General features: G+C 37.1%; 1 protein-coding gene across 3 annotated transcripts in view; it reads right to left on the bottom strand.

Moving 5' to 3' along the window:
* Positions 1 to 586: 586 nt before the first annotated feature.
* Positions 587 to 25,396, bottom strand: part of ldah (lipid droplet associated hydrolase) — a 43,816-nt gene continuing 19,006 nt past the window's right edge. For 2 of the 3 annotated variants that reach the window (XM_051868761.1, XM_051868762.1), the window contains exons 4-7: positions 22,622 to 22,791; positions 17,575 to 17,815; positions 6,213 to 6,295; positions 587 to 1,197 (exon numbers count right to left, since the gene is read on the bottom strand). In XM_051868761.1, the coding sequence (XP_051724721.1) occupies positions 1,006 to 1,197; positions 6,213 to 6,295; positions 17,575 to 17,815; positions 22,622 to 22,791 (686 nt within the window). In that variant the 3' untranslated portion in view covers positions 587 to 1,005. The remainder of the gene's footprint in view (positions 1,198 to 6,212; positions 6,296 to 17,574; positions 17,816 to 22,621; positions 22,792 to 25,396) is intronic. The other variant, XM_051868763.1, reaches the window with a different exon arrangement.

Consider the following 25,396-nt stretch of genomic DNA (forward strand, 5'->3'; position numbering starts at 1 on the left):
TGAGTTTCATTAAAATTCATAATTTTGTGGTCCGTGCAGTACAGGCATTTCCTGCCATATTAATACATTTCTCTTCAGACAGAAATCAAATCACATGTAACATGTTCTGAGTGTAAAACATGTCATTGAAAAAGCAAAAAGAAAAGGTTCAAGAGATTCAAGAGACCTCCCTCCTCAAATACTGAATATCAGAATATTCAAAGCGTTTCATACAATCAACACTGTAATTTAACTATATTAAATTATAGCAATACATAGAAATGTTAAATTCTAAATTTCTGTCCCAATGACAGAAATCAACAGCAAAAATGCTAAACTTTACAAGCTTTTATTGATTTAATTGCAAATGTTCTATTAACAGTTTTTGTTAACTATTTTAATTACACCATACTTCTTTGTAATTATATATATATAACTATATCTTTTTTTTATGTTAAAAAAAATCCTCATTTAGAGGACAATATCGTCATGCCAGGCTGTTGTTGTATATAAGAATCTTGTTCTTAAGTGACTTGTTTGTTTAAGTAAATTTTGAAAAATAACAGTGTTCAACTAAAATAAATAATTAATGCAATGCACTGCAAAGTTGAAGGACAAATACATTTACTTACACATATTTGAGAATTAAAATGTCATATATTTCACATGTTGAAATGTCACCAATACATCAGTCATACAACTCCATTGTGACTGAAGTGTCATGTGACACTGACAGACGCCGACCAACGGCAACAGACACTTCTTCGGGTTTTGTTGGATCAGTGTATTACCCCTCTCGTCATCTATCGTCATTTGAACATCTTCATGGAAGGGTCATGGAATGCCTGACAAGTGACGTACTGTAATCTGGTGATTGTCTGCGTTGGTCGGCATCTGTTGGTGCAGTGTGAACTAGCCTTAATACATTCTAAAATAATGGCCGTATTAAAAAAAAACTCACACATGGGGCTCAGTTAGAATTTTTGTCTGATAGACTTTAAAGTTAAACAAATGTTATTCTGGTAGTCAGAGCATCCTCAAGTCATCAAATATCCACTCAGCTGTCATGTTAGCCATTTCCTCCCCTGAATCCAGGACGAATGCATGCCGGATGCCTCTCTCACACAGACGAATGTCCCCTTCAGGGAAGTCCTTTCTGATATCATGGTAATACTGCACAGGGCACCAGTGGTCCGTGGCTCCATAGTAAAAAACAATCTGACAGAGGAAAAAAAAAAATAAACACCCAGAGCCGATTAAGACATTAACATGATTTAGGTTTGTTCCCGTGCATGTGGGATTCACCACTATGACCATGCATCATAATGAGAGCAGAACTTCAACAATAAACACAAGGCTTTTCTGTTTTTCTGACAGTCATTTGAGAGAGACTACTACTACCTACTACTAACCGGTGTGTCTTTCATTTTAAAGTCACAATCTATGATGTAAGTCTAACAAAATTAGTAACCCTCGCATTTGATTCATATAGGAGTCCACCACTGGAGTTTGTAGTATGTGCTCCTTCATATTCCCCAGCACACCTCAAGATGTCAGAAGCAACTATCAATGAATTACATGTGTCATAATTTGAAGCTCTAAAACTTTTTTTCTTTGTGAAAAGAATTTAACTAGGGCTGTCAAATGATTAAAGTTTTAATCAAATTAATTGCATTATACACTGATAAGTAATTGCATAAATCAATATTTGTTGAGAAAAGCCCCTAATAAGAGATAATTTACATTTATTGATCTTTTTAAAGAATTTATTTAAAAATAGGATAAAATAAAATGTAATAAAATAAATCATAAAATATAATAAAATAATATTACAATATGAAAAATAAATAAAAATTTGTAAACGGTTTAAAAATGAGTAAATGTTTATATATATAATTTTACTAATTAAGACAAATTCACAGCCCTAGTCAAAAACTCTCATTTTGATTCCAGATATGATCAGTCAAATATAATTTGGCAGATGAAACACCACAGTAGACTATTCGTCATGTGTCATAAATCTATAAAACAGAATAACTTAAAGGATTAGTTCACTTCAGAATTAAAATTTCCTGATTTACTCTCCCCCATGTCATCCAAGATGTTTATGTCTTTCTTTCTTGAGTTGAAAAGAAATTAAGGTTTTTGAGGAAAACATTCCTGGATTTTTCTCCATATAGTGGACTTCAGTGGGGTTCAACGGGTTGAAGGTCCAAATTGTAGTTTCAATGTAGCTTCAAAGGACTCTACACGATCCCAGCTGAGGAATAAGGGTCTTATCTAACGAAACAATCGGTCATTTTAAAAATGTATATACTTTTTAACCACAAATGCTCGTCTTGTACTAGCTCTGCGATGTGCCACGCACGTAATCATGTTGGAAAGGTCACGCCTGGTGACGTAGGTGGAAGTACCACAGTAGGGGCAAAAAACTCCATCTCATTTTCTCCTCCAAATTAAAAATCGTCCAACATCGTTGTTTTACCTTTTTTTGTAAAGGGCGTTTGACTTAGTCTTTGCATGTTCACTTTGTAGACACTGGATCACTGCAATTTGGACCTTCAGCCCGTTGTACCCCAGTGAAGTCCACTATATGAAGAAAAATCCTGGAATGTTTTTGCTCAAAAACCTTAATTTCTTTTCGACTGAAGAAAGAAAGACATAAACATCTTGGATGACATGGGGGTGAGTAAATCAGGACATTTTAATTCTGAAGTGAACTAATCCTTTAAGAAATCTTGGAGAAAGTCTTTAACACACTGAGAACTTCATATAGGATCCAAATGGGAAAACAATCAAGATTGCATTTCAATAAAACAAAATTTAAGAAAGATTGACATTAAATCCGCTACGTCCACCACGTCCCCTCGGACACCAGTGTGGACACTTGAAGGGTATTTCCTTCAGTTAGGCTGCCGTAACCTCGGCTGAATGATGCCAATAACATCAATGTGAAAGGAAAAACCACCCGTGCAGATTTCTAAAGGCTATTTATTGGTGAGACCTCGAGAGCCGTACACAATAGAAAGATCAAATTCTCTTGTCAACTGCTTTGCATGATTTCTCTGACAAACTGCATAATGTTTAGCCTTTGCCGACTGTACCAGTTAATCGTGATGGGTTCTACATCTGTCGGCCTGATCGATTTCACCACAGCCCATAAATCTAATAGAGGAGTCAGATGCATGTGGTTTAAGGCTGAGAGGGGTTTAAACATATGACCTCCTGTCTTCACCTTCAGCTTTTTCGGAAGAAAATTATTCTAGCATCGCTATTGGCAAGCTAGACTGACTGTGAAGCTGATACCAAAGAATGCCACATACTCTGACACCCATACGGACAAACAGACAATGGTAGTCAGAGACATGGAGAGAAAAGTAAGAGCTTCCTTCCTCCATGGAATTATGGGTGGGATAAACAGATCAAACCGGGAAAACATTTGATCAGTTTCTAGACTCAAGGGAATTTCTGAAGTTTTGACAAAGAATTTCTTCGAGTCGAGGTGCTATGTGTAACCATAAGATGCAGGCCTCGAGTATGTGACTCTTAAGAGCAGTGAAGATATCACCTTTTTAACTGATGACGGATATAGACCATCAGCAGCTTCTCTGCATGTGTACGCAGTCTCTGCTTTGCATCACACCACAGTACTGAAAGGTACACATGGTTCTTCCGCCCATGCTTCCATTGAGAAAACGGAAGGGTGGGTTGGAGGAACGTGCTTTGAGATCTGATATCGTGTGATTGGTTATCAGCTCTCTGAGGGTTAGTCAGCATGGATTTCATCTGCGTCTAATGTGTTTAGAGGTTTCCAGAATCTCTTTGATCAATGCCTTTAATATGTAGGAAATTAAGGAAAGCTGTGTCATCTGATTGTTTCAGTAAAAACAAATACCCATGCATGGGGAACAATGCGGTTGGCTACAAATTACTTATTACAGTCATCTACTAGTGATGCGTCAACATTTGGGCCACAGACAAAGAAAATTAAATGGGTCCTATTACGCCCTTTTACGAAGTCTGGATTTTGTTTTTGGGGTGTACTAGAATATGCTTTCATGCTTGATTGTTCAAAAAAAAAAACCCATTACTTTTCACATATTTTACATTATTACAGCACCTCTCTCCCCATTCTGGCTTGAACGCGACGAATAGTTCCTATTTCAATGAAGCCCCTCCTTCCGAAACACGAAATGTGCTGTGATTGATTAGCTGGCTCAGTGTGTTGTGAATGGCACCGCTTGGCGTGTTTTCGGGAAATGTCACGCACCTTATCATCGCGAGTTCAGCTCAGGTGTAAATAATTAAGGATGGCGTCAATTCCAAACCAATTCGAGCCTGACTCAGACTTAACAATGTTACCAAAACATTGTGCAGAACGGATTTCATAAATGGACTTTGTAAGCATGGATTTCACGGGATGTTTCAGAGTGGTATTTTTTTTTGTTGTAATCTTCTTAGACATTTTAGATATGATGTTATACACCATTTAATCACGATATTTGTTGGAAAACTATGGTAATACAAACAGTAATCGATCACAAAACCATGATTAATTTTCCTATGGGGCGGTGAACAGTCTTACGAAAGTGAGAGCTTACAAAAGCTACAGTAAGCACTATATCAACACTAATGGTGGCTTGCAGGCGAGTGAAATGTTAATCAAAAACACAACTAAAATTAAGACATACTTACAAGTTGTGATCCACAAACAACAGATTGTCCCGACAAAGTGGGAACTGCTCCATTTCAGGAGAAGCTTTTGTGTGTATCATGCATTGTACTCTCTTAGGTTCTAGAATCTGTTCTCCATGAAATGTGCAGCACAAAGATAAACGCTGGGGTTATAAAATAAATTTAAACTACTCTATGTTCATCAGCCTTAGGAAGGTCAAACAAATGAGTTTTGGAAACGGGGTGGAAAAAACAGCATCTCTCTGACATAGCGACAACACTGTCTTCTCTAATGCAGCTCAACCTCCCCTCTTTTTTTGCATATTCTGTGGGCAGAGATTATTAACTGTGATTAACTGTGATTAATGGTGACTTCACAAAACTCAGAAAAAAATGCATTGTAGTCCAAACGAGTCGGTCGTTGTAGTTCTTAGAAAGTCCCTTTGGGGATATTTTGGAGCACCCTTTAGACTTTGAGCTTTGTAAATATGCATCTTTTTTATGCTCAAACAACAACATTACACACTAACTAAAGTTGAAAAAGCATAATAGGACCCCTTTAACAAAAAAAAAAAAAAGAAAAAAAAAGAAAGAAACTTTCAACAATTACAGTTAATGAGATTAATAATTTTAGGGATGCACAACATATCCATACTATATATATATATATATATATATATATATATATATATATATATATATATATATATATATATATATATATATTAAATTCAGTAACAGTCAATATTGGTATATCAGTCGATATTCCATATTTAATTGTGCATGCTCGTTTCCACTTTTTTACATTTAGATTACCTTTGCCATCCTGTAACGCTCACTTAATATTTTAAGTTAATTTTTAAAAACATGATTAATTTAATAACTTTGTTAAATGCAATCATTGGCAAATCTCAAAATAAACATCCATTTTCATACTGTACATTATAATGTTGTGATAACAATAGCAATTGAAATTACATATTTTATTTTTATTTTCGTAATTTATTCTGACAAAATAGTATATTTATTGGCTATTTTTCACTTACAGAATTAGAATTTTTGAGAAACTGAAAATCCCTATTTAACTGTAATATTTATTTATATTAAATATAATGCATATTTTATTGTATTTCTAGAAGAGTCACTGAATTGTGTATATTGACTGATTAATAAAGCATGTATTATAGAGACAGTGGTAGACTAACACAACATCTCATAAGATACATTGTAAGATACAGATGTTCTTGTATTAGCCACAAATCAGTTCGAGACTGTTTAGAATAGAGTTTGTTTAAAATAACTTGATCAATTATGACATGTGCATAATTAAACCATTTTGCCTAGACTGTCATTTTATTCAAACATCATTTTAAATATTGTTCCTTTCATCTTTCCTTATTATCTAAAATAAATGACTAAATCTGAATAACATTAATAGAATTGATAGTTATTCCAAACAAGGCTAATTTTAAATGAGTGCTTTCGGTTTTTGGCCATGTGTCCTGAATTTTTAGTTTCTGCTTTTATTTGATACATCACTCTAATTTACTGTTCATTACCTTGCTGAGGTGTTGGCGTATGGTTGCGTTGTCTCTTTCTACAACCAGTCTCATTTCTTGGCTTCCCATGTACATACCATTGGCTGTAGAGACAGAGACAAACACGTGGATTAGCATGTTACAAAATTTCAATAAATGAGGTAGTGTAAACAGAACTTTGTAAACATTTGCATTACACATCAGCCACTGCAGAGTTTACTAAACACGTAGAGTATCAAAATGAAATACACATCCAAAAATGGAACAACCTCAAAGGCCAGTGCTCGTACAAACACGGAAACAGCAACCAGATCATGAAGATTAGATCTGTTCCTATTCATATTTACTGGATGTACACTCCTACTAACAGTTTAATGATGCACAATGATTTCATTGTTTTAGGGTTCAGACTCTGTGCACCGAAATGACCTATGACTTTTGTGAATATTTCATATGATGAATATTCCTGTGATGACAAAGCTGAATTTTCAGCATCATTAATTTAGTCTTTATTGTTGCATGATCCTTCAGAAATCATTCTAATATGCTGATTTGCTGCTCAAGAAACATTTATTATTATCTATTATCAATGTTGGAAACAGATCTTGCTGCTTAATATTTTTGTGGAAATAATGATATCATTCAAATATTTGTGGTAAGATTAAAAAAAGAGAGAGAAATTAATACTTTTATTCATCGAGGATGCATTAAATTGATAAGTAACAGTAAAGACATTCATAATGTTACAAAAGATTTCTATTTAATAAAAACTTTTTAATAAATTTAATAAATAAATTTAATAAATGCGAATAAATACTGTTCACTGAACTTTCTATTCATCAAAGAATCTTGAAAAAATGATCACAGTTTCCACAAAAATGTTAAGCAGCACAACTGTTTTCAACATTGATAATAATAAGAAATGTTTAAGCACCAAATCAGCGCATTTGAATGATTTCTGAAGGGTCATGTGACACTGAAGACTGGAGTAATGATGCTGAAAATTCAGCTTTGACATCAAAGAAATAAATTACTATATTAAAATAGATTTTAGATCTATTCAAACATTTTTTTAAATTAGTAATAATATTTCGCAATATAACTGTTTTTTTACTATTTTTGATTAAATAAATGCATCCTTGGTGAGCATAAGAGACTTCTTTCAAAAACATTTAAAAATCCAAACTTTTGACAGATGCTGTATATATGAGTTTTGAATCAAACTTGAATCACACTTGAACAGACAAAAACAAACTAAAAAAGAAAACTAGAATATGAATTGAATCAAGACTACAGTGATAAACAGCAGAAATTAATTGATTACGACTCTATGTAATACTTGATTCTGATTGGTCAATCGTGACATTCAGAGGTCAAATTTTTCAGAATAATGAAGGTTGCTGTATGAAGTACTGCTCATCCAGGAAATCTACATGCGTAGCTGTGCTCTTGTGTCCTTTATCCACAGTCTCCATAGGTTTGATCACTCTGTCTGTTTATTTTGCATTATTTTGACTGTATATTAATCTACATAACATGCTTGAATATGTAAATAATTTGCTTTTTAACCAGTACATTTACTTGCTCAATGCAAAAACAAAATGATTCACTAAAATCAATCAAAATTCAAACACACACACACACAAAAAAAAAAAAACGTTCTGCATTTTTACATTTTCAAAAAACATCACTTTGTATGATTTATGGGCTGTTTTCGTCATGGGCACCAAAAATGTCCCCACGAAGACAAGGATCCATCTCCATAATGTATGGTTTACAAGGATCACATACATACCCCCATTCATACACAAAATCTTAAAATTCATGAGCAAATACGAGCTGCTTGACCTTGATGCCCTTGGCAACTATTCAAAGAGACTGATCCTGATCTTGTGCGGGCCAAACATTTGGTCAAGAGATGTGTTAATATCCTTTCTCATCAGGACATTCCGTTGATGATTGTTCACCCTTAGACTATGGAGGAAGTGTGTACGTGTGTGTGTGTGTGGGTGCATGAAGAAAGCATGTGTGTGTGTGTACATGTGTGTGTGTGTGGGTGCATGAAGAAAGCATGTGTGTGTGTGTGTGTGTGTGTGTGTGTGTGTGTGTAAGGAAAATCTCCTCAAATGACTTGCTTCCACTGAGTGAAGAGGAAGTGTGGGTATGATCACACATCCGCACAGCTCTAACACTATCATATTAATCATGGCCTGTGTACTATATCATCCAGCACTGTTAACACATTTCACAAGACTGAGAGCCACATACTAAAAAGGGGGGAAAAGGCAAGTAATCAATTTTATCCCTTTCTCAAAGCAGAAAAAAAAAAAATGTTTAAAATAATTTAAAGTTATGCCATGTTTCATTAGTAAGTTCATTCTTAATGTTTTCTCTTTCAGACTGGAGAGTTTAATTCAGCACTATATTTTACAGAGGAAATGATTTTTGGAAATGGGGAAAACTGAATGAAAGCCTTCTGTGCAAACTAAGGGATTTTCCACATTTCATTAGTGGTGGTTGTGAAAAGAATTATTACAGTCCTTGGTATGAATATTTCCCTACTAAATAGTATGCAAAAAATCAAATTAGTACCATGTCTGAATCCAAAGTATTCATAAAAGCGTGAAAATACCCAGATGACATACTGCTTATATTGAGATTCTGAAGTGTGCATCTGATGTCGTAGGTCACATGACAATGCCAACATGGCGGATGTAGTATGTCCAGATTGTATTCATACTACACACATGCAGAATATCATAGAGACTTGGAGGCGAGTTATTTTTATTTGAGTCAGTAAAACAACTCCCCAGAACCCTAGCAACAGCCTAGCAACATGCTAAAAAACAAACAAACAACAACTTAAGGTGTGGTTTGTGTTGCTAAACTCCTTAGCAAGACCATGACAACCGATCATTAAAGTGTACCAATCTAGCTTTAGTTCCGATCTGTAACTTCCTTATGCATGCCTTTGCACAAAAAAGAAAACAGAGTGTGCCAGTCAAATTTCAAAGAAGTGAGTAAGAGGGACTCATGGTAGAATGTCTTCTTTATTCCCAGCATCAGAGAGGTTGCAGAGTCACTTAAGTGTTTGGGTTGGCTGCTGTTTGCTTCTAAATAAATGTTAAAGTTATATGTAAGCTTTCCTTTGCATTTTGATGTGTACTAAAGGGAGACATAAGTCATTTGAGATGAGGTGCAAACAAATATTTACCATAGAACACAATGAACACATAGAAGACTTACTAAGGCATCTAATTTTATTACACTAAACACATCACAAACATCTCCACCCACTGAGGTAAACTGGATCAGAGGATGTTGAAACTAGAGGGTTTAACAGAAGAGTAAAGTTCACTTCATTTTCACTACCTTTACCCTATGATTCAAACACAAGAATCTTTGTATGTTAGTAAATAATCAGGTTGGCCTGTTGCAGTTATTCGATCAAATCATGATTATGTGAGATAACTGCATAATAAGAACATTCTAAGTTGAACATATTTCTGGTACTTTTAGAGTGATTCATTCTAAATCAATCATGCAGGTTGTGACTGTGAGTGCAAAGCAATCCAATATGCAGAGCATAATGCAGAGCAATTCTGTTTTATATTAAATAACAATCTAATGAATTGCAATGAAAACAAAAAGGAGATGGGAGCATTTCTTTAGATTTTGAATGAAGAACATATTAAAAACACATTTTTTTTTTTTTTATAAATAAGAGAAAAAAGCTGAATTGCTGAAAATACTTAAAGCTGCAGTCCGTAACTTTTTTTTGGTTAAAAATGATCCAGTATCAATTTTTGAGCAAGTACATAACCAGCCAGTGTTCAAAACTATCTCCTTACCTTAGCCCGATTCACAACGGTAAGCTTGTAATAATGTTCTATAATTAAATCGGTACGAGTGGGTTTCCACTGGAAATTTGAGCATGCAACCGTTCGTCTTTGCGCCATTCAGTCACGTCTGTTTACATGAAGAAGGAGTCTTAGCTAGTAGGCTATATGGCATGTGAGGATGCTGCTGATAGCAGATCATTTATAGCCTTTTCTCACAGCAGCTGGAATAATTAAACTTATTTTGATGGTGGATTGTAATCCAGAAAGGTCCAAATGACAATCATCAGTGACAACTGGAGATTAATCCGTAGTCAAAAGCAAAAGACTTCGGACTGTGGAGTGGCTACAGACTGAAATCTACAGGTAACGCTAATACACACTACACATAGTCACGCAATGCTGATGTTGTTAACATTAACAATTTGAGAACAAAGTATAACAATAATAATAATTTGCATGGTTTGACGTGATCCGAGCTAAGCGATCGTTAGATTTAATCACCATTGGCAGCACGATTTATTGTAATGCTTTTTTTCTCAGTTGGTCAGAACAAAAGTGGCAGATTTGTTACTTATTCCTTCAGATGACATTTTCCAGTGAAAATTCTTATTTTGGTCATACTTCCAAGACATAGAATCTGTGATTCCGAAGTACAGTATCACCGATGTGGTAACTGACAACAAACATTAGATTCATTCGCGCTGAGGAGCCATGCCGACGCACAACGCACGTAAAGATTACGCAAATAACTGCAATTGCAGGTTTCAAACAGAGATGGCAAAACTTATAGGACCAGATTTACTAAATAGGGCAATTCCACAAATGCACTGATGGGAGTGGCAAGTTTTGCGCGTGATCTACTGCTGAAACACAAATTAAAGAACACAGACACAGTCAAATCATTTACATAATGACCAACGCAATCTAACAAGAGCAACACAAATTAGCATTAGGTCACAAATAAGCAGAGATGATGCCTGACGCTGATGCTCTCATCAGGTGCGACGCAACTTGTTACATGTAATCTGACAAACATGTACACGTACACGTAGCCTATATAATATCGTTTGCCAATATATATATATATATATATATATATATATATATATATATATATATATATATTTATTATATATATATATATATATATATATATTATATATATATATATATGTGTTCGGATAACGTCTTCCTCTGGCATTCCAAAGAAATAAATACAAATGGAAAATATTTTCTCCCTTCTACCACACGCTTTCTGTTCTCTGCGTGTCTCCTCCTAGCAGCAACAATTGCAGCCAACAATTGCAGCCATGTCGCAAATATTAGTAAATCGCGTTGCGTGATTCATTTAAATATTCTCCTCCCATAAATTTTGCGTCTGAAAGGGAAACTCCTACAAATGCATGTGCAACAAGGTCAGCCGCAAAAACAACTCAGTCCACACCTTTTCAGCGCTAATTTTGCACTGCGTGTCTTTAGTAAATCCCGACAGTAGTTTTTTAACGGCAAAAGAGGGTTTGCGCTGACGCAAGCTATTAGTAAATCTGGTCCATAGACTGCAGCTTTAAAAAAGTTAGAACAGAATCATTCTGTGATAGATAAACAAACATTACTATTATTAATATTCAGGTGTTTGGGCTTAAAAAAAAAAAAAATCAAGAGTGTGAATGGAGAGTGGACTTAACATTTAATTTTAACATTTAAATACTATATTCATGTTTTTCAAACCTATGAAATATTAGTTTAGAAAACCACTTAAATCAAACATTTTATGTCTCCTAATTTAATGTAAATAATTGACTTCCACTTAAGTTGTGTGTAAACATACAATGTAAGTGACATGAACAAAATAGATCATTTTAACCTTATTTGTATGACAGTTAATCAACAGAAAGTCCATCATAATCATTACAGTCCTTTAATACACTCTGTAAATTAAAGTGTTGTAAAAATCGAAAAAGGAGGGATGACAGCTAGCAGGAAAAACCCATGAGAAGGTAGGGGAAAATAGATGGAGAGGTTGAGATCTGTTGAGGGAGATGGGTGTGCCAGTCTTGGGGCAGTGATCTGCGAGACATCCCCTGTTCTATCTCACTTATCTCCACGGGGGTATCGGGCTGGGGGGTTTGGCAGGGCACAGCATTCCAGTCAATTTTACACATCCTCACACATGCACCTAGTTAACAACTGACTGGAGAGGTAGAGCCCAGTGATCTGTGCACAAAAACGCAGACACAGACACACAAAGACGCAAACAGACAAACGCGTGCAGATATTTCAGTGTCTCCTATGAGCATCCTGGGTGCCTCAATGTGGCAAGGCACAAAATCAAGATGGGCAGGTGACACATAACGTGTCCATGGACTTTCTTCATTAACATCAAGATTTCAATTAATGTAGCTCATAAATGCTACATAAGTTATTATGAATTTATTCATTTTGAAAAAAGCTGCCATATAGTAAATGTATATGTTGAAACTGTCAACTTCCCTTATGTATTTAATGTCAACTAACCATATGCACAGTGCAATCTCAAGCTGTGACGAAAATGTATTATTGAGCCAAATGTTCAACAACTAATCAAAGTAATGTCTAATCTTCAAAGATTTATAAAAAAAAAAATCAATTGCCAAAGACTGTAGTGATTCAAGGAGCAGAAGGAGCCTCACAAACAAACAATAGCTTTTAAATGTTTCATCCTGTTCAGTTCAAGATGCAGATGGGGAACAAAAAGTTTTCTTCTTCCACTGTGCCTAATGTGCCTCTTTACTCTTTGCATTTACTTCCCAATTGTCCTGTTGATATTTATTTTACACCACACACTCTTCTATTGGTTCAAAAACCATCTATTTACTACTTTTCTCCAGTCACTTTGCATTAGTAACACAAACAAGACAAGTTCATGACAGCAAAACTGTCTGAAGTCCAGGGACACAGAAAACACAGCGTATCATCCAGTTTCTCCATCATTTGCACAGACCACAGAGTCACAATGTGCTTCTCTTTATTCTATTTCCCTTTAAAAGGGCTAAATGAATGTGACAATTATATTCTCCCTTCCAATTCAATAACACATGTCGTAATAGAAAGCCACATCAACTGAAATACAATACAGGTTTCTTTTTCATTACTTTGAAAAGAACACAAGGTGGGTGGCCATGATCCATTGCATCTCAAGTAAAGTCATTTGCCAGTTCGGAGAGCAGAAATTTTGGGGAGTTACTCTGATAAACAAACCTTGCATTATCATGTCATCACTTTTTCATTCATACCCCTAATGAACAGGATATTCCTATTCGACACTTGGGGTGGCTTGTGTTCTTTTTTCATGACAGATCACACCTGATGCCTAGGTCATGAAATTAACTATACAGTAACTACTGTATTTATGACTGTGTAAACAAGTTCTAAAGAAATTACAATTTCAGCATGGCCCTATTATTAGGGAAGGTCAACCTTCTGCAACATATCAAAAACCACAATGAGAAAATGACTGTTGTTACATACTGGATGAGAAAAAAAAAAAACACATTTTTGAGGGATTTTTACAACCCTCTAGGCCAGCAAAAGAGCTGCAGATGTGGTTCTTGGATCTCAAATAAAATAATAATATAAAGATAATATAAATGACTAGCCCATGGACACAATGTCATAAAATGACAAACCTTCAATATCAGGCAGCACAACATTCTACGAAGTGTGGAAAATCAGGAATCTATGTGTTTAGCTTTGAGATGATCAAGTCCCGACACTCGATTTTATTATATAATGATTTTCAAATGGAGTAAATGTTGTATGTGAAAATCCTCATCCTTCAAACCTTTAACAGATAATAAAATCAAACATCAAGTTCTCATCAGTTCTATGATCATAACAGACAACAACATAACACAATAGATGACATTTAGACCTTTATAAAAATGTCAAAACCAAATATATTGCAATTTAACTCTAACAATGAAAACAGATGCAACAAGATTATATAAGTGTAATTAAAAAAAGGACAGAATTTGTTCCAAGAGATGTCTCATCAAAAGATGATCCTGTTTGTTTTGGATAACTCTTACAGTGAGTATCTCAAAGATGCCCTTCTTTAGGTGCCACATTGAGCCCTGAATCTTTTTATTGTGTCCTGCTCCATCTAATGGTGATGTGCAGGCAAATACGAGCATACTGTAGCTTCCATGACATGGTAACTAAACTGTTTCAAGGTTACTTCTTGGTATGGCTGCCTCAGTCATTTATAAAGCTGAAGGACGATGTACAACTTTTGTTTGTTCAAGCAAAATGCACCATTTGATTGATTCTCAAGGTCTTGAACGATACGAACATTTGCAAGTAAATAGACTGATCATGCCTAGACTTGGAAGAGCATTATGGTTATCATGCCTTATCTCATAAATATCAAATGGCTACTGCCAGGATGCATAAGGTTCACCAATAATAAAAATTCTGTCATCATTTATTCACCCTCATGTCGTTCCAAACCTGTATGATCTTCTTTATTCTAAAGAACACAAAGTAGATTTTGAAAAATGTTGGTAACCAAACTGTTATGGTGACCACTGACTTCCATTGCATGGATTTCTTAAAATATCTTATTTTATGTTCCACAGAAAAAAAAAAGAATATCATACATGTTTGGAACAACATGAGAATGAGTAAATGATGACAGAATTTTTAAATCTAAGTCAACTATTTTAAACTGCCTATCTATGGAAAGAAATCTGACAGCATTCTGTCATCAAAAAGATCTTAATTTGTGTTCCAAAGTCTTACGGGTATGAAACGACATGAGGGTAAGTAATTAATGACAGAATTCTCATTTTGGGGTGAACTAACCCTTTAAGATTTTGAGACACAATGGAAAAAACAAGAAGGAAGTCACAGTTATGCACTGCTAGATGTTCCCATTGTTTTTAAATCTATGATGAACAGAAACTGCAGGAAGAAACAACAATTGATCAACAGCCAAGTAATTTTGTTTTGTTCAGTTATAATTCTACCAATGAAAAGGTGCTCCACATATTAGCCAACTTCTCAAGCTGAAACAGGTGGCCGGAGGAGGAAGTGAATATGACTCAAAAGTAAGGTGGCAGATAAGAAGTTCATGAGTTTAGCCTCTAGGTTCCAAAATCAGGTCGATGTTAACTTTGTTCCGCTCTAAGAGGAAAGAGAGCTACTTGCCGCCACGCTCTGTTTTCCCGCTTTCCCAGGTGAGTCAAATTATGATCTGAACAGCAAAAGGAACTGAAGACAGGAGTTCAAACTGCATCTCCAAAAGATGGTAGGTCAAATCTCCTGCTTCTCATAAATTAGGCCAACAGAAGCTTGGATAGAAGAGTGCAAAAGTGTTCAATCATAAAAACCATGTCATGAGAACTGGCATAAGTGGTTAGGTGAGTGAAAACAGAAGCTGTGTGAAGTGAAGTGGAGTGTTGCAGACTACTGAAAGGATAAAGCATATTAGAGAGCGTTACATAGCCGTTTTCCCTGCGGATCTGCGAGCAGGCACGCCTCATTGACGTTTACGCTCCTAGATGCAGAACCTTGATGTCTGCATGACAGACATTGTGTGCATGCTCCACATGCAGTTAACATCAAAATATCAACATTCTCAGTTTCAAGGAAAGGGATTTCTGAGCAAATAAATCCTTAAATGTGCCCAGGAAGTTCCAGCTAATAGCAACATGCTTTCTTAATTAAGTCTGTCAACTCGCCATTAATTACGGATGTAATGCAAGACAGAGAGTCAGAGCAGCTTTTCGTATGCAGCCACGGGCCAGCACTCAATGGTACAAAACGCACGCATGCACATGTGTACATACAGGACCACCTGGCCTTCTCGATGAATAACAAGAGATTAAACTTCCTTGCAGCAGTATTCCAACATTTGTTAGTTTTTAATAAGGGGAAGAATGTTGCACTTGAACATTTTGTTCAGATGAAAAAAAAGCTAAATCCATTCCAATTGACACTACATGAGAAGTGCTAATGATTAAAAGCATGCTTACAAGCACTGTCAGAAGCGAAACTCCAAATCCCTGCGCAACACAGGGAGAAGGAAACTAAAGGTAGAGCTGACAGCATAAAAAAACAGACAAAAAGGAGAAAAGAAGGCGAGAGAGCGAGAAAACTGGTTCTTCAGAGCGACTAGAGAGTGGAGCTCACACTAATGCCTCTGGGCTCTACTGAGGCCTCTTTGGCAGAGACTCTCTGGCCATCACAACATCCATCACTCTCCTCCCAGGACAGACAGGGAAAACACTCAGCCTTTCACCTAGAGAGAGACTACGTTAGCGGTCCGTTCGCTCTCTTGCTCGCTGGAGAGGCCTCTTAATTACTCCTACTCACAACACTTCATCTGCACCATTAGTTCATCTACAGAAAGCCCTGGAGATCAAAAATGAGTTATGATAAATAAAACTTTATTCAAAACATTGTGAGATACTGCTCTCTTGGCTGCCACTCAAATATTATTTGCGTTTTCCCTCTCTACGGCCTCGACTTTATCTGAACTAAATCGGCCGAATCATCTTTGAAGTGGTGATATACGCCTGATAAAAAGAGAGAGCAACGCATCTGAACAGTCAAGGTTTGGAGGGATGCCAACATATGAACTTCTGAAAGGTTTCAGCACCTCATTGAAACAAGGATTAGATCTTTGGAGCACAGTCCAAACTGAGAGATGGAAATGGAGACCTGAGGGGACATCACTGAGGTGAACAGAAAGGTTGTGTGAGAGTTACACTTTAGCAGTGTCTATTAGTGCTCAAAATATTACAGATGCTGCAAAAGATTATCACACGCTGAGATGCATCCCAACAAGAAAAAAAATGACCTATGCCAGTAGATATTTCTGAGCCAAAAAACCTGATTAAGGGGGGCAAACTGCAGAAAATTTGTGAAATGGATTCAAATTATGTAATAAACGATAAATTATGGTAAAATGTGTTAAACCAAGCTATGAGCCGTACAGTACAGTACAGTATATATATATATATATATATATATATATACATACATACAAAGTTCTGTCATGAAACTCTAGATGCGCAGGCTAATAGGTCCTTAACTCAACCTGCTCGTAATCACATCATTATCTATAGGACACAGCTGATTGGTTCCTGCTGTATCAGTAGCCAATGAGCTTGCATGCTCAACCTTTAAATACATGAGTAGCATTTGCCTTAGCAGTGCAGCACACTTTCAGAAACCCTCCACCTTCCCCAGCTCCACCTGTATAGATCTGCTACGGGTAATTCATGTACGCTATATTGTACAGCAGCAGCATGTCTTACTTGCTCACAGCAGCATGTTGTGTATGTATTGGCAGTAGCAAGTCCCGTACTTGCTCTACAGCAGCAGCCGCAATAATCAACAGCAGCAGCAACAATAAAAGCAGCAGCAGCGTAGCAGATCTATTCCACCAAGACCAAACATATCAACATTGTCATACACATTACCATGCCAAACACTCAGACAGTTGTCGTGACAGAAATATATATATAGTTTACAGTTGAGAACACAAGGAAACTCACCAGCAGTGTCTACATTGATCAGGCTGACGGTGGATGGGATGATGGAGGTGTCCACGGCGTATAAATTCTTCAGGGCCAGACGCACCATGCTGAACTTCAGCCTCTCTGGAAGGAGGGAGAGCAGGAAAATGGGCAAATAGAAGGCGTACCGTAGTCGACAGAGCACAGGGGTCATGACCTTGCCTTGAGGGCTACAGGCCATGCGCTCAATCGTGGGGAAGAGCATCACTGCCTTTACAACCTAAGGATGAGAAGTACATATGGAGACTTTTGAGATGAACCTGGGTCAGGAAAACTATTTCAATTCCTGCGCTTTCTCTAGGCACATTTACATTTGGTCAAGTTAAGTAATTGTCAAAAAACAAGACCAGCAAAACAAAATATTACATACTGAGATGTAAGGCATTACATTTATGACAGCATCGCAAGCACTTATAATCGTAACAAATTACATGTCTTAATTTCAATGCTTAAGAGTTATAAAGCTATGAAAAATGACATGTCTGTGCTCTCGCTATATTATGAAATCGATAGGAGAGACAAGGGAAGGAGGGAACAGAGAGGAAAGAGAGAGACTTCCAGAAACAGGAAACACCTGCCTCTGTTTGGCCATTGAGTAGAAGGCAGCTAGACTCATTCAGTGAGTAAGACAGAGTGGATGTGCTTCATCTGTCTCTACAATCCTTTGCAGTTGCAGCCAAGTATTTTTCAATGAAACTAAACAGTGCAATATCTTCAATTCTCTTGTGTAAAATATGTGATAGCCAGCACAATTCTTTGTCAGCAGTGCCAAATGCAATCTATTCAACTTCAAACCACTAAACTTCAAACTCAGCTAGTTCTGCAATCCTGAAAGAGTGCTGGTTTCATCACGCCCCGGCAACAGGCGAACAGGCAAAGTTCTGCTGCCGCTGAATTTATCATCTGAATGGGCCTTAAGGAACTGCAAAATATCTATTGCTGTCAGTGGGAAAGATATCAAAATCCAAATGGATGAGCGATTCACATCCCAGAGTTCCTCTGTCATAACAATTACAATAGAGATAATTTCAGAATGGAGATCAAATTAGATGCTCTGTTTATATGTGTGAAGAAAAAAAATCTATACAGTTTACCCAACTATAAACTACATTTTCTGGAGTGAATGTGAATGGTGTTTGTAAAATCTGCTAACATGGTGGTTGCTAAGACTCTACTATCCAGTTGGTAAGATGTTCTGAGCAGTTTTTAGCAGGTTGCTATTCAATTGCTAAGATGATTTGTTGCTGTGCAGTTTCTAGGGTGTTTTAGGGTGTACTATGCAGCTGCTAAGGTACGAGTAATAGTATTAGTGATAGTAGCCACTAATAAATCTATACGAAACCATCTAGTCCAAATATGGCTACAGGAAGCATACAACCCTCTCACATAATGCTTTTCATCTGCTATTGCACTGGTCATCCTGATGCTTATCATTTGTCAGACAAAGAGAGAGAGAGGAAAGAGGCAATGAAAGAGAGCGGGAAAGGTGAAGAAGAGGGAGTGTGTGCGGAGCAGGTGATCTTTGATGTGCAAGTAGTGCTTTTGACAAGAAGCAGTTCCTCTTCCTGGAGGTCACAGGAATGTAACAGAGAACACAGAACAATCTGACAGAGTCTCTGGGAGTGGCTCTTTAATCAGAGAGACAGACGGCCAGTCATACACACACACACACACTTCTACTTCTAGAAGGTTTCTTCTCTGGTACTGCTGAGGTCAGGAAGGGGGAAGGAGCACTCTGCATCTGGAGAAGGGGCGAAGAGAGTTTAAACGTCACAATCTGACTTCCACGGATCTGTGATGTGAGGGTGCGATCTGATAGTGGAGGAATGTTAATGATGCACAGATCTACTGGAGCTTCAGACAGCATGATGGATCATACGGCAGTCCAGACCACATCTCTTTCAACTCACTAAGTGAGTATCTCAATGGTAATGTGATGCAAACCCTCACGTCAGCACTACTCCGTCCCTACGATTGCTGCCTTGCAGCCAGGCTCCCAACTGGAATGGGCATGGTAGAGGAGAGGAGTTGTAATGAACTCTGTTGGAAGTGTGTGAAAAGTCCACCTTGTCACTACAATCCTGAAAAAGACTGGTCAGTTTCTCATAGATCCCAGAAGGGAAATCCCATGATGTCACTTTAATTTTGATGAATGAATGCACCAGGCCAGGCCATCATGTCCTTCAAACTCTGCCAGGATGAGGGAAACCGCTACAACTTGCATGCCAGACCGAACAACAGCAAAAAATGATCTTGTGTTTTCTCAACCGTGTGACTCCAATGGGCTGGACAGTCCGTGGTCACGTCTGAGAGCTTTAAAATCTGGAGATGTTGTGAGGGTAATCTGAGCCAGGGCTGTGTGCTGTAATGTTTACGCTTGTGTTTGGCTCAAGCTGTGACTGTAACGATGTTTTATTCGAGTACAGTATGAAATCACACCAATACTTCAGGACTGTCGGTCTGACCTCTGCTCCCTGAACGGAGGCCCACCCAGAACACTGCAAAACACACTCGCCACAAGTTAACCCACACATCCAAGTCCTCACATCCAGGAAGAGAAAGACACATTGTTGTGTCAGGGGAACTAGAGTATGCCATCAGTCCACTTAGGAGAATGACAGGACTCATCAAGTATTCTTCCTAGCAAGCATTTTCAAGAATCCCTTCGGCTCTCACACAGAATGCGTCTTGTTCAGATGAGCCAGTATTTTGTTTAGCAACTCACTGAATCGACGTGTATCTCATCAACACAGTGTAGCACAGTGATTGCACGTTGTTGGACTGAAAGGATCCAAAAAAAATCAAGGTGCAAACATATTTTGAAATATGTGTGCACCTCAAAACCTAGCAAGCTGCCTATCCAGAAAGAATATTATCATGAAATTTTCCACAGGTCTTCAACCCTGCTCCTGGACACCCACTGCCCTGCAAAGACTATTTCCAAACTTGCCTGTGTGATCCTAAAGAGCTTGATTAGCTGGTTCAGGTGTCTTTGATTGGGGCAAAGGTCGAGGGCTGAAGGTCCAACCACACAACTTCGCAATGCTGTTTACCAATGTTCGCTGAAGATTGGTTGGAGATGTTCGTTGATTAGTTTGGAAAACACAGAATCGTTGAAGCATCTTGGTAATGACAGAATTGTCACCATAGTTGATGTTTTTGGGAAACTCATCCCTCTATGATTTTCTTTCTTCTGTAACACACAAAATAATAAATCTATGCAAACAACATAGGAAATGACATCACCTTCCCAGGGCACATGGCACGATGGCTGCTGCAGGAGCAGTTATAAAGCACTTTCCTCACCTAATGGCCCCCAGTGCTCTACCTCAAGCTGAGGTGTCGGCTGGAAAAAGGCCTGTAGATTTCCAATCCCTGCTGCGGCCTCACATCTAAGCAACAAATCAACTGCTCTCTTTAGACTGTCTATTCAACAACTGGCACATATATGGTGTCACTTTGTTACAACAAGTAAGTACTTTAAAGGCAAGAGGGAAGACTTTTGAACTGGACTCATGACAGAGACAAACAATTGAGCACCTCAATGTGCAGTGAATCAAACACTTCTTCAAGTTTTAGGGAGGTTTTCCAACCTACCTCATGCTGCTTCTGGTCTGAGGCTGAAATCTGCAAACCTTCTCCTCCAGAAGTGCACTAAAGAAGCCCCTACCATCATTTACTCTGACTGGTCTCTTCTATTCCAAAATAAATATCTAGAGCCCATAGTAACAGTTTCTGATTATCACACATCATATGTTACCAGGCATAATCACCAGGTTGGCAGCCTGCAATCTGGAAGGAGAGGAAATCTTTTTCTCCTTTAGTCCATGTTTGCTTTGAGCCATGCCATATCTGTACATTGTAAAAGGGATTTAATTAGCCATATTTTAAAAAGAACAGATTCTAATTTTAAAAGAGACAAAAGGTCTACATGGTTGGCAATGTTTTAATGACCAGGAATGAGCATATTTTTCATAGATTATGAAAGAGGACCTTTGAATCGATGAGTGTGATTAGGAGGTTGTGTTACCATTAAAGAGAAAAAAGACTAGCCTTAGGTCTAAACTAAATCACTAAAAGTGGTTTGGATGTGGATTGTCTCCAAAACTATCAGAACATATTTTTATCGCACTGCAAAAAAGGGGTACATAACTTCACTGGCCCCATTAAATGTAGCTAAAATCCATTTCCTTTTGCCAGGAGGAAAACACACCCCACCAGTGAGGGGAATTACTAAAAAAAAGAGGTTAAGAGAGAAGGAGGAAAAGATTTCTGGGTAGAGAAATTGCTTGAAAATAAAAATGACAAGGAGCACATCTTAGAGCAGGAAAACCCCAGTGGAAGAAAGAAAATCAAGGTTCTTTTCCATGTTATTTAATCTTCTGACCTTTTCACAGCAAGTAAAGGGAACAGAAGTGTTTTATTATGCTGCTGATTGGCAATGTCTTGCTGAGGTGACAACACCAAGTTACAAAAAGCTCAGGTGGTCTGTGGTGGTTCTACTTATTCATACTGTTTAATGTGGAGTATATCAAACAGAATCAGTGGATAGTTTTTTGACAGGGCACTGAAACAGGAAAGATGTTGTGGTTGGTGGTCAGTGGTCATTGGTGACCTCTTTTTTCAATTCACAATGAGCAATACCTTAGTAAGCAAAAATATAGTTTATTACGGATGTAAATAAGTGTGAATAATCGCAACAAATCTTTTTTTTTGGGGGGGGGGGACACAAGAGACACGATTATATTAATTTATGAAATTAAATCTAATTTGGAATTTAAGATGAGGGAAAATATGCATGTAATTTTGAGATATAATTTCACGCAATTGTGCTGAAATTTCTAAATTCGTTTAAGTTAAACAGTTTAAGTTCCAAATCAGATGAATGCATTTATTGTGTTACAACATTTAATTTCTATAAAATTATTTATAAAAAATAACAGACCATATCCAGCAACTTGTAGGGTGTGTGCTACATTAGCCGCATTTTAGTTCAGTGAATACTTTCTCGTCCAGGCGCTTATACCTTGAGCTCTGGGTCTCTCTTCATCATCTCCAAGATGATGTAGCAACCGATGGAGTGGCCAATCAGCAGCAGGTTGGTGCCCCGAGGCACATGCTTTCGAAGGAAGGCCAGTTTGTGTTCAATCTGCCCGTCTAGCCCAAAAACATCCTCCTTCTCCGTCACAGATGCATCTTTGAAGAAAAAATAGGGAAAAACAGAATAAAGCTTTCATAATACACCCAATGTTGTACATCATCTCATGGTGGCCAGGACCGTTGCCAGTACTTTCATCATGACCTAGAACTAGTAAATACAGCAAATAATATAATTAGACAAAGCTGCTTAGTTTGATCGATTGTGGAGCTCCGATCACAGCTGAATGTGAACTGTAAAGGATCCAGAAGGCACATTAAATTGTTAAGCGCTCAATATAAGAAGTTTTCTTTCATCATCTTGATCTTGTTCTTCATTATTTCTTTGGAAAGGAGTAAAATTACACTCTATTGAACAATCGCAGTAACTGGAGATCCTGATAATGCTTGGCAGGCTTTGATATTAATATCTTCCTACAGGTGCTGAATTCACCCATATGAACCTGAGAAAGGGCAAGAATTAGAAAGACAATGGACTGCGCAGAAACAAAAGAACGAAAGAAGAAGAGAGAAGAAGCTGGACTGAGGTGGGGTGAGGCTGAGCCATTTATCACTGTGATGAGTTATGAGAGCAGAACTGTTAATGATGAGACAAGGGGAGAGAGGAGTACCAGAGGGGAGAGAGAAATAACTCAAATTAGCTTCAAGACATAAATAGACAAAGTGCTCCTTCATGAGACATCTCACAATATATGGTTTCTGGAGCACACTGCATCTTCTCCTCTTTCTAAAATAATAAAGATATCTCAACTGACGTAGTTGCACATGGCTAATTACTTAGACTTGTTTTATGATGAGAAGTGCTGGAATAACAAATCCTAAGGGTCTCTTAGATTACCTCGGATTGGACTCTTGTTGAAAGACAAATTAACATATTTTTATAAATTGCTGTACAGGCAACATATTGAAAAAGGACGCTCCCAAATATTATTATTATTTTTTTTAAATAAAAAAAGTGTTTGATTTTAGAAATTAATTATATTTTTTGCAAGAATATCAATTTTTTTCATTGCTTTCATGAAGTGTTCAATAGAGTAAAAGAGATCTGCTACCTTCACTGACCTGCACATCTTTATAGAAGATAAAAATGGAGTTAAAAAAAAAAAAAACAGAAGGGAGGGCTGGAGTAGCAGGAGGGGAACCACTAAGACCAAAAGGAGTGCATATGACCTTAAGGTACAGAAACATGCAGGAGAGATAAAAAGGAAGCCGAAGAGAGGAGGAACCAATGAAACCCATTCAAGAAGTTCAAAACGTTAAATCATTTTCATTGCATAAAATACCAGTGGATGTACAAGAATGATAAGATAAGACAGGGTGAAAAAAAGACATAGACATTAAGAGGGGCTTGAGACAAGATTCAAAACTCTGTGTGCCATATGCATTGCGGTTTAAAGCTAATTTTTGGGTTTGATGGAAAATTGCTAGGCCAAATTCACTGCCAAACATCAACATATCAAGGTCACATGACATGTGACGTAAAAGAGAGAAAATATGACTTGATTATGGATTCTGTGGCTATAAACAAGATATAACAATTTATAAACATAAACATGGATACGTTTTTGACATGAGAAAGGTTCACCAAACCAAACAAATCAGCTGACGTATTATGAGTTATGATGATTTCACAAACCACTGTCTGAATTTGCTCTATCTAGCATTCTGTCTGACAGAAGCTGTTTTGCCTAAAATATTGATGTTATACACACAACCATTCAAAAGTTTGAGATCAAGATAAGATAAGATAAAGATTTTAATCATTTTATTCAGCAAGGGCACATTAATCAATTGATCAGTAAAGACACTTCTTTTTCAAATAAACACTCAATAAATGTTTTCAGCATTGATAATAATAAGAAACGTTTTAATAATAACATGTTTAAGATGTTTAAAAATAATAAGAAATGAGCACCAAATCAGTGCATTAGAATTATTTCTGGAGGACACTGAAGCCTGGAGTAAGGATGCTGAAAATTCAGCTTTGCATCACAGGAATAAATTACATTTTAAAATATATTAAAATAGAAAACAGTTATTTTAAATTAATCAAAAATACAGTAAAATGATGTGAAGTATTATTACAAATAAATGCAGCCTTGGTGAGCATAAGAGATGTCTTTACTATTTATTGGTTATTGTAACAGTTTTAGGATACTGAGTAGGACCTTAAAGGGGATCAACTCTACAGCATACACATAATTTTAGGAAAAACTATTTAACCAATAATATTTTTTTAAAAGTACTGACAGGCTCTCAATCCAGGGCTATTTTCATTCATGAATATAAGCGAGAGATCAGACACTGAGCCGAGAAGTCAGTGACCTGTGCATGCACACACATTTAGCTCTCCCCAACCACTCCTTACCCCTCATTTCCCATTTTCCAAATCTGATCTTGATTTTTTTTCCGAAGGTTCCCACTGAAGTTTGCCTACAAAGGGGCCCGACATGTTTATCTACCAGCACAGAAGGGCACTATATGAGCTCAGAGCCCAAACACCAATGAGACCAGTTCACACAATGAGTGGCCTCTCAGGATTACCTCATGAACATTTAAGACTATCCTACACGTTAAATATACAAAACCTACATCCAGCTACAACGACCTACCTAAATTCACCTACATTAAAAGCAATTTTGAA

Source organism: Ctenopharyngodon idella, chromosome 17, assembly GCF_019924925.1.
Source record: "Ctenopharyngodon idella isolate HZGC_01 chromosome 17, HZGC01, whole genome shotgun sequence".
Classification (NCBI taxonomy): domain Eukaryota; kingdom Metazoa; phylum Chordata; class Actinopteri; order Cypriniformes; family Xenocyprididae; genus Ctenopharyngodon; species Ctenopharyngodon idella.